We start from the raw sequence: 10,528 nt of genomic DNA, 5'->3' as shown, positions 1-10,528 counted from the left end.
TTAAAGGTTCCAACTCCTCCTTGGAAAATAGACGGAGGACCCGTGGGTCATCGCCGCCACAGGAGCCACCACATCTCCATCCCCAAGTGAATCCGGGTACAGGGATGGGTCAGGGTCCGGGGGGAGAGGGGGGGGCGTGCCAGTAGGGCGCCCCCCCGGACTCTGGGGACATCTGGCTCTGGGAATCTAGGGGGGAGGGACTGGCCCACCGGTAAATCCCCCCGTCACCGGGAAATAGAAAACACTCCAGGCCAACTTATTTACTCCCTAACTTACCTGCCACCAAGGGGAACCGGTGCCCACCCTTGGGAGGTACTGAAATAAAATTCACCATCAAATTTATTTTATTGTACTAGCCAAAGGTAATGAGGGGCCAACAACCCCAAACTTTCCAATCCATGATCAATAAGGTAATCAAGTTCAGGATCAGAACTACAGGTTATGCTTCTCCTATCTACTGGAGTCAGAGAAATACTGAAGGATCACAGGGGGGGGGGGGGGGGTGCGCACCAGTATATGAGGGGTGCTTTTCAGCTTGTTTCTCTGACTCCATCTGCTGGAAGGGAGGCATAATCTCAGCGGTCTGGACTGATCCTGGTACATACAGGGAAACAGTTTTTAACAATTTGCATTAATTACCAGGATCTATTGGCCCCAATCCTCCTGCAAGCTGCTGACCAGGGCACAGCTGGTGACATTCTGGTGGAAAAATGAATATATACTTAAAAAATATATGTCAATACATGTCAGCCAATAATGCACTACAATATATAAAAATCCTCTCCCAAAGTTGTATAGTGATGTCTACTTCTCTAGAAGATTTGACTATACATCTCGCTCCCACAGAGAATGTGATTATGAATTCTATGAAAAAAAACTTTATACTGGAAAAATAATGGAACAGAGAAAGTAACAGGGCCTCTAACCTCCATCTTGTACATAAATCTAGATCCTATGCAGTGTTTATAAAGGAAGTCTACATCTATTATCCAGAGTGAAGAAGAATGCAGAAAAAGCAGGACGAGTGAGATTTTGGAGGCCAAGGGGATAAAGCAACTCTGCCATCCCTTTCCCAACTCCCTGCTCACTATTCAAAAGTGTGCTAATGAGTTTGTTAGCTGCTGAATAAACCTACATGTGTAGTTTCTGTGGACAAAGATCCTCCAGTTTAATTTATTTCTCTCAGTTCTGCACACCCAGTTAAAAATGAAGACATCAAATGTCCGAGCCTCAGAGCTACCACATGGAGGGTTGAGAAAGTGAAATTAGAGGCGATGGGACAAATGAAGTTGTCACTTTTCACAAATATTTTGACTGCTATGTAAATAAAATATTTTGCACTGCATCCACAATTCAGATTGATATTTTGGTAGAATCTATATTTCTAGCAGATAACACAAAATTCTATCAACTAGAATGTTACCCTGGTTTGCCAATGTTAGTCAAATTTAATTCCTATAAATCATTTGCAAACATACATATTTTGTGTTTCAACACATTTATACTCTGGTTCATGGGTCACTGTTGGTTACATTTTATTTTCAGTTCCAATTTTCAGTTGGTTCTAGATGAATTTATAATCTCAGAGGGGCTGTCTTTTTCTGGGCACTCCTTGCAGTTAAAGACAGGAGGAAACATTAGGAACGTTTTTAAATGCCTACATTCATCTGCTTCTAATGAAGCATTACAGCAACTCAAAAGCGCTTCTCACTTCATAAGTGGCAAGGACGAATACGTAAAACAAAACAGATAAAATAAAGGATCCCCCATGGCAAATACACTGTTCTGGCAAGTCAATGGCATTTCATTTGAGAGCTTATTGCCAGCAAAGGATGGAACAGATTCTTAAGCTTTAAAAGCTAGTTACATTTGTTCATTTCTTAGCATCCTGATGTGCATCCAAAAGTTGAAAGACTTCCACTCAAGGAAAACAAGTCCACCTTGCCTTGGGATTACATGAAGTCATCTGAATCATTACCATCCTATGAAGAGAAAAAAAACCAAACAAACAAAACTAAAATGGCATGAGATAAAAAGTGCTTAATTATACAGTGCATCATGCTGCTTCCTTATTATAAGTTCCTATGTTATGAATATAGACTTGACCCCCATGTAGAGCTTTCAAGTAACACATGATGCATTTTTCTCTAACTATATATTTTTTTCAGTCTGTGTCTGGAAAAGCATACTGGAACTTCTGCATTAAATCCTAATCCAGATAATGAACCACCTGGACAAGTGATGAAAACCATAGCAGAAAAACAAAACTACAACAATGTCATTCCATTATTTGAGAATGGAGTTTGGTGGTAGTGTGTCATTCTAGCAAGATTAAAATGTGATTTCATAACAGCATGAAGGAAGTAATTATCAGAAACATTTAATTAAGAAATAAAATGAGAGTGCAAATGACAGGTAAGAAAGATGAGTAAAAGATCTCGTTATGTTATTTAAGAAGTATTAGCTAGCCTGTGTTCAGATTAGAAAGGGGGGTCAGGAAGTCTGAGATGAAAGAGCACCATCACCCTCCTTACAGAAAGGGAAGTCTGCTTCTAAAATGGTACTGCTGCTTGATACCGCGATACATGACTGATTTAAGTAAGAGTATTTTACTCCTTGTGTTTGTTAGATATTTTTTGGAGATTATCTTCCATTTGTGAAGTATTTTTATGGTTTTTTTTTCTCCCTGTTTGCAACTGCTGCTTAAGTAACAGCTTTGGATAAACATCTTTAAAAACCTATTCTATGTATCTTTGGCAGCTAGGACTGCTTCAAAACACAGACTGTTGTGGAGACTCCAGCTCACTCCTAGTGAAAATCAGCTTAGTCATTACTGCCCTCTAACTGCAGTCAATCACAAAGCTCAAAACCTACTCTACCCCTAAGAGTCGGTCAGACTTACCATTTTATTTTATTATATCCCAAGCCACATCTTTCAGGGTGAAAAGATTTAAATCAGCAAGCAGAGCCTTGATTTAAATAATTGACTGAAAATATTTTAATTTGCATTTAGTTAAAAAAAAAATCATTCGTTTGTTGATACAACCATTAAAACAGAGCCTTTACTACAAGATTTGTTACAATATATTTTTCTACTCTTAAACGATACATATTTCTTTTAAGGAAAATGTTAATATTGTCAAACGTGTTAATTGTACACTAGATTGGAAAGTTATGACTTATTTACCCATAATTAACTTGTACTACTATTATTCAATAAAAAAATTAAACACTGATTTGGGTATTTTTAAACTTGGAAAGAGACAAACAGATCTGCACAGAGGGAAACAGACTTTGTAGCAGAAAGACATCACCAACTAATCATAAATCTAGAGCAGAACTGCCACACTTAAAACAGACTAGTTCAGGGGAAGTGCTTTATTACAATCCGTATTTTACTTATGGGTGTAAAGAGACTGGTCTCACGGAGATACCAGCACTGGGAAGCTCTATTGAGTGTTTCATTCCTTCATCAAGGATGAAATTATTCACATCTGGTCAAACAAATACCCATCTCTTACAAGGTGCAACACTCATCTATCTCTGCTGTAAATAGAGAAACATAATATACTATTTAACAAAAACTGCAGAAATTGAAAAAAAAAAAATCAAGCTACATAAGGGCATCTTCCTCTCGGGCCGATACAGTTAACCCACCATTGGACGCGAGTTTTCCCTTACCCCTTATTCAGTAAGGGGCCGAAAACGTGCGTCCAACCCGCCGAACCTAATAGCGCCCTCAACATGCAAATGCACGTTGATGGCCCTATTAGGTATTCCCGCGCGATTCACAAAGCAAAATGTGCAGCCAAGCCGCACATTTTGCTTTCAGAAATTAGCGCCTACCCAAAGGTATTAAGTCGGAAGTCCCAAAGGGTAAAAGTAAAAAAAAAAAAAAAAAAAATTTGAAGTCAACCCGCGGCTGTCGGGTCGAAAACCGGATGCACAATTTTGCCGGCGTCCGGTTTCCGAGCCTGTGGCTGATAGCGGGCTCGAGAACAGACGCCGGCAAAATTGAGCGTCGGCTGTCAAACCTGCTGACAGCCGCCGCTCAGGGCCAAAAGGAGGCGCTAGGGACACGCTAGTGTCCCTAGCGCCTCCTTTTGCCTGTTTCTACCGCCAGGCCTCATTTAAATACTGAATCGCGTGCACAGGCGAGTGGGCTGTGCGTTCGCCCGCTCTCCCGCGGACTTTACTGAATCGGCCCGTTTGTGAAAACAGAACTCACTCCCTGTGCTGTAATGACTTGGCCATTGAGTACATATGGTACTGGGCTTTCTACAGCTTATTTATAAGCTGTTGGTCTGTAGTAGCAAGGCTGATGGTACTTTACAGAAAGCTGATGCTTCAATAAATGTGTCTAAATCTGCCACCAGCCTCTGTCATTTACAAAATATTACCCTCACTAGGCAGATCAGGTTCTCTTTGGATTCTCCGTACAGAAATTAACTTTCAAATGTCAAAGGTTTCCCACCATACCAGAAATCAGCATATTTTGTTTGCATCTACATATTAATAGATTAATCTATCTTTGAGCCTTAACATTTTTAAGGACTATCTGATGACGGCAGTGGGGCAACACAAAAATTTCAAGTTGTTTATCCAGGTCCTAAACACATCCAATCCTTTGATTTCACTGTAAATCCTCACAATTACTTTTTCTATTAGCAGAAAAATGAAACAGAGGCTGCAGATTATACTTTAACCCTTCTTTAAATTAAAAACAAACAAAAAAAATGTTTATTTTCAAAGCTTTTGTTTTAACACTTGTGGTGTCCTGAGCAGATTTATTTACATCTGCATGATAGCTGTATAGCAGGATGTACAGAACTAGCTCTAGCAAATTAAAGGCTTTACATCTCCACATTCTCTTTATCGTCTTAAACTATTTCCAGTGCAAGGAAAACAAAGCTGTTGGCTGGGATAGTTATTTACAGACATTTGATATTCCGTCTTTTTCCATGAGTAGCCTCAAGGCAGATTAGAAAAAGTTTTAACAGTTATCCTGACATCTGTCTTAAAAGATCTGAGACTGCGTTTTAGAATTATGATAAGATGGCTGCTGCAAACTGCTAAAGGCTAGAGAACCAGGGATGAAGCATAGCTATTGCATGCTAGGGTTTAATTAAATATAAAATTTCTTTAGAAGATAAAATTTTTAACTTATATAGAAGTTGTTTACTGGTTACGTTGTCCGTTAAAACACAGACAAAATGTAAGCTTATGCATAGGTATTAGTTACAAGAATTAAGTATAACAGATATTTGGTTGCTGATTGGTTGAAAGCTTGTTATCAATGTATCTGGATCATATTTAGTATTAATTTAATTTGCGACACTCTGAGCTCTTTGGGTCTGATCACATTGTAACCTGTTTATTACTTTGCATGCAAATACATAAGATCAATAAAAGGGTAACTTTAATTGGCCTCATCTGACTGCATGGTATTACAAATTTTTCTTTTAAGTTTATAACACAGACTTCAACTGAGGTAAGCAAAGCAAATTCAGAGGCCTCCAGCAGATCCCCTGAGGGTCTTTCCCTTGGGATTTTCTACACTGTCTGAGGAGTTGGGGGAAGACACTCTTTTCAGGAAAGTGGCAGCTTTTGCTAGGCCTTTGCATATAATTATCCCTGTTGGCTGGAGGAAAGATAAGTTTACCTTGTTCACTGTGCTATTTTATTACTGTCACAGACATAAGTATCTGTTTGTGCATATATTATGCAGAAAAATATAGCTTTTCATATTTTCATGCAAGACACAGACAAATGTAATTTTCTTAGTGTGTTTGTGTGATCCAGACTGCAAGGCAACACCCCCCCCCCCCCCTTCCTTCCGCTCAATACAAGCCACCAAATCCTGGTGAGCAGAATTACAAGTCCCCAAATTCACAAGGCACCGGAAGCAGAGGGAAATTTCAAATACTTTGAGCATTCTTTTATACCATGCAGAAAGGACAGATGACAATTATATTATTTTACTCGCTACTTGTTAAAATGCTAAAAATCTGTATTAATGTTTTGAGACTGAGCAGATTACAGTTGCTGCTTTTGTAAAACACAAACACTTGTGAAAGCATGTACATACCTCATTTGTGGACATATTTTCTGATTTCATCAGTGAAGTATAGTTCCTGGAAAGGTAATGCAGACAGACAGTCTCTTATTAAAACACATTCTAAGCTTTGCAAACTCAAAACGCACAGTAGTTTTCCCATAAATCTAAGTCTGCTGTAATATACCAATGTTCATGTAATATAAAGTAAATTTCATAAAATGTGTAGTGTTTTGGTTATTATATACCCCAGAAGAGGTTGGGTGAAGAAACCAGTGGAGGAATCTGGGCAAGAAAGAAAACCTGGGTGGAACCTTCAAAACCAAAGAAGCTCCAGATTAGGAGAAAATCATTTTTCACTGAGAAGAACTGGGGGATGGGGTGGGTCAGAGAACAAAGAGGGAGGGACTTCAGAAAGGGGGAGAGGACACCCAGGAAGACTGGGAGGAGAAGGGGAGGTGGCCTGCAGAGGGAGCCTGACAAGAACAAGGACGACGACTACTAGAGGCAGAGGGAGACATGGAGGAGATGGAGGTGGATATGTTGGGGAATCCAGAGCAAGAGCCAGAGGCCAATGCACGAGCCAGAGCCAATGCAGGTGGGAGATGAATGGTGGAAACCCCCTCAAGGAGACCAGGTATGCAAAGTGGAATCTGATGAAATCCAATGCACGGAAACAACTCGAGGCCAGGAACGCATGGACCCCTGGATAAGCAAAAACCCAAGGAGTAAGGTAAGGGTACCTTATTTTACTGGGTGTGGATACTATGGGGCATCCAGCGATGGGAGTCTTGATTAAAATAAGGCTTAATAGTAAATACCCAGAGGTAAGGGGTATCAAAGGAGACAATTGGGAGGAGCCATCCAGCAGATGAAAAGCGAGGCCTTGGGGAAAGTGAACGTCTGTGGTGGTGGTGGTGCCGCACTTTTCTTTTTTTTCTTCTCTGTTTTATTGCTGAGGTCCATCATGGCATCCGAAGCAATTGTCAAATGGATGGTGGAACAAACTCAAAAGCACCAATTAACAAAGTAGATGTTGGCCCAGCCAAAACAACCATCGGATGCTTTGATTGAGGAACTGTCCAGGGAGACTAAAGCCTTAATGGAACTCCAAAAGTGGCAATGGCATTGCTATGAGCAAGATGAAGGGCTGATGAATCAGGTGGGGGCAGCCTGGTGCAGGGTTTGGGGTTAAGCAAAATGACCGAGGGGATGACCCAGAGGCATTTCTGACTACTTCTGAGAGGGTGGCAGAAATAGCAGGCAGGCCCCGGGAACACTGGACCTACAGATTAGCCCCCTATTTAACTGGAGAAGCGCAAGTCACATACTGGGCATTTGGGTAAAGAGGAAGCCCATAACTATGATGTGAAAGTGGCTATTAAGGATCTATTAGGCCTGTCTGCTGAGTGTTACCGGCGTAAATTTAGGGAATTGCAGTTTGAGAAGGGAGAAAGATGCTGGGCAGTAGCCTGACTGGAGCAAACGTCAAAATAGGAAATATTGGAAGCTATAATCTTGGAAGAATATTTAGTCATCCTTCCAGGGAAAATGCAGGTCTGGGTAGGCTGCCAATTTAAAAGAGGTAATTACTATCAGTGAGTGATATGTAGATACTGAAGAAGGGAAGGAAATCAGCGAGGGGGAGAGGTTAAACCCACATTTGGGGCTAAAGAGGGAGTTCCAAGGAAAGGAACCCTGGACCCAAGGAGGAGGCTGGGATATTAATCAAGGGATATGGAGAAAGAGAGAAGTATGGATCCCCAAGAAGGAAAGGGTACCCTAATGGCAAACAGGAAATACAAGTGTTTTACTTATGGGGAGGAGGGGCATTTGAAGAGAGAGGCTGCCTCTATATGGATTGTTCATATACAGAATGGCAGCTTTCGATCAAGAGCGCTGGGACAGAAGGAACAGCTGCCTTTGGCAGATAATAAAAATAAAAGGCCAATGTTTAAAAGCCATTCTGGATACTGGGAGTAAATAGGCCCTTATGTTGGGTCCCCTAAACAGGATTAAAGATGGGTAAAAGTCAAGTGCATACATGGGGGACAGTGTCTTACCTGAGTTATAAAATGAGGGAGTGGGAGGACCAACAAGCCCCATTGTGGGTGACAGTGGTGGAAAGGATGCCAGTCCCCCTAATTCTGGGAAGAGACTGGGGAGGGTTGGAGGGGCAATTGCAAGTTAAAGAGGCCTGGGTCTCTAAGAGGGCTCAGGTGGCAAAAAAGGAGAGTGGCTTACAACAAATCTTTCCCATTTCAGGGTCTGACATAATGGGAGAGCTGGGGAAGGCCCAAAAGCCCTGGGAACAACGGAGGGAAAAGAAAGTGGGACTCTTGCAGGGTGATTTAACAGGAATTCTTGCGGGAGTTGAAGAGCTGGGGGTAGAAGTTCCCTCATTTTCAGGAGTAACAAAAGGCGGATAAGGTTGTTAGGGAATGTTAGGGAAAGGACCTTTGTGAGAGGCAAGGAAAAGTTGAATAGAAGTGCTGTGTTATCATATCCTTATTCAGAGGTGGAGAATGATTTATTATATAGAGTACAGGGGGGCTGGAGGGACAAGGAACACAAAGGCAATTATTGGTTCCGAAACTTTTTCAAAAAGGAATGTTAATGCTGGCCCATGCTCACCCTCTTGCTGGTCATTTGGGAGGCCTGGGAATGCTTCATTGGTTGCTAGCTAGATTCTTCTGGCCAGGAATACATCAGGCAGCGCGAGAATTTGCACATCTTGCCCTGAGTGTCAGAGAGTTTCACCCCGGATGCCCCCCCTAAGGATCCTTTAATTCCGTTACCAGTAATCTCTGGTCCCTGTGGGGGTGTCGCCATAAATTAATTGGACCCTTGGAAAACAGTACCTAGGGCCATCAATATATACTGGTAATGTTAAATGTTAGACTATGCCACCAGTTCCCTGGACTACACCCTTATGTTCTACTTCAGTCCAAGTAATAGCTATAGAACTAATTAACATCTTTTTCCAGGTCAGATTCCCTTGAGAAATCCTAACTGCAGGGATACTAATTTCATGTCGAACCTGCTAGAGCAGGTGTGGGTCATGTTTGGGGTAAAGCATATTAGAACTAATGGGGGCTATCACAAAATGCCCCATCCCAGAAACAAAAAAAAAAAAAAAAAAAAGTTTGAGCTTTTCTGGGCTTAGCAGGATACTATCGTATGTTTATTTCCCAGTTTGCAAGCTTGTCTGCTCCCTTAATGGACCTGCTGCAGAAAGAAAAGCCACACCAGGAACAGGGGTGTCCCCAATGAGATTCTGCATTTAATTGGCTTAAAGATAAACTGTTAACATCCAGTATTGCATAGTGTAGATTTTGGGAAACCCTTTTTGCTCCAGACGGATGCTTCCAGGAATGGGGCTGGGGGCAGTGTTGTCCCAAGTGGTATAAAATGAGGAACACCCAGTCCTATACCTAAGCTGTAAACTATTTAAAAATGAGCAGACCTATGCGACAATAGAAAAAGAATGTTTGGCTATTAAGCGGGCCAAAGAATCATTAAAATGTCTACTAGGGAGACATTTCACACTGGTTACGGATCATGCCCCCCTAAAATGGTTGAACAGTTCGAAGGATACGAATGCGCGACTAACTCGTTGGTATCTGGTTTTACAAATATATGATTTCAAGGTTCAGCATAGAGCTAGGAGAGACCATAAAAAGAGACTTCTTATTGAGGGAGTGCTGGGAGAAGAACTGAAGTCAAAGACTCCCAAAAAAAAAAAAAAGGGAGGGGGGTAGGTATGTGATGGTTACTATATACCCCCAAGAAGTTGGATGAGGAAACCAGTGGGGGAATCTGGACAAGAAAGAAAACCTGGGTGGAACCTTCAAAACCAAAGCAGCCCCAGGTTAGGAGAAAATCTCTCTCACTGATAACTGGGGGATGGAGGAGGGTCTGAGAAAATAGGCAGAGGTATTTCAGCAGGGGAGAGGGGACACCCAGGTAGGCTGGGAGGAGAAGGGGAAATAGCCTGCAGAGGGAGCTGGACAGGAACAGGAAAGAGGACTTTTAGAGGCAGAGGGAGAGCTGGAGAATCCAGAACTAGAGGCAGGGCCGGAGCCAATGCAGATGGATGTGGGAGATGAATGATGGAAACCCCCTCAAGGAGACCTGGATTACTAACGCCATGCAAGAGTCCGATGGAAGGAACTGTCATGGGTGGTAGTAGCTATAGTTGGGCAAGGCAAAGTATAGAAGTCTCCCTCTGCAAGCTATGGTGGATGGTGGCACTAGAAGCTGTGCTTAAAACAGAAAGGGTTAAACCCGGTGGCAGAAACCAGAGACTGACCATTAGGTGGTTCTCTCCACAAACTGCAATTTGACCTGTGCAGAGAAGGCTGGACCTATTTTCAGAAGGCCTGCTATAAACTGGAATGTTATGGTAGATAGAAGTATTTGACAATCCAAAAAAGGGATTTGGCTTTAAAGCTTTGGGCAATTGACTCATAG

The 10,528-nt window shown here is 41.9% G+C and overlaps 1 protein-coding gene across 2 annotated transcripts in view; it reads right to left on the bottom strand.

The window, feature by feature from the left end:
- Positions 1–1,419: 1,419 nt before the first annotated feature.
- CCDC25 (coiled-coil domain containing 25) overlaps positions 1,420–10,528 on the bottom strand; it is a 102,734-nt gene continuing 93,625 nt past the window's right edge. For both annotated transcript variants that reach the window (XM_029596229.1, XM_029596230.1), the window contains exons 8-9: positions 6,089–6,134; positions 1,420–1,982 (exon numbers count right to left, since the gene is read on the bottom strand). In XM_029596229.1, coding sequence (XP_029452089.1) covers positions 1,953–1,982; positions 6,089–6,134 — 76 coding nt within the window. In that variant the 3' untranslated portion in view covers positions 1,420–1,952. The remainder of the gene's footprint in view (positions 1,983–6,088; positions 6,135–10,528) is intronic.

This window comes from Rhinatrema bivittatum, chromosome 3 (genome assembly GCF_901001135.1).
Source record: "Rhinatrema bivittatum chromosome 3, aRhiBiv1.1, whole genome shotgun sequence".
Taxonomy (NCBI): domain Eukaryota; kingdom Metazoa; phylum Chordata; class Amphibia; order Gymnophiona; family Rhinatrematidae; genus Rhinatrema; species Rhinatrema bivittatum.
The sequence above is the reverse complement of the archived record's forward strand: the minus strand, read 5'-3'. Positions and strand labels throughout refer to the sequence as shown.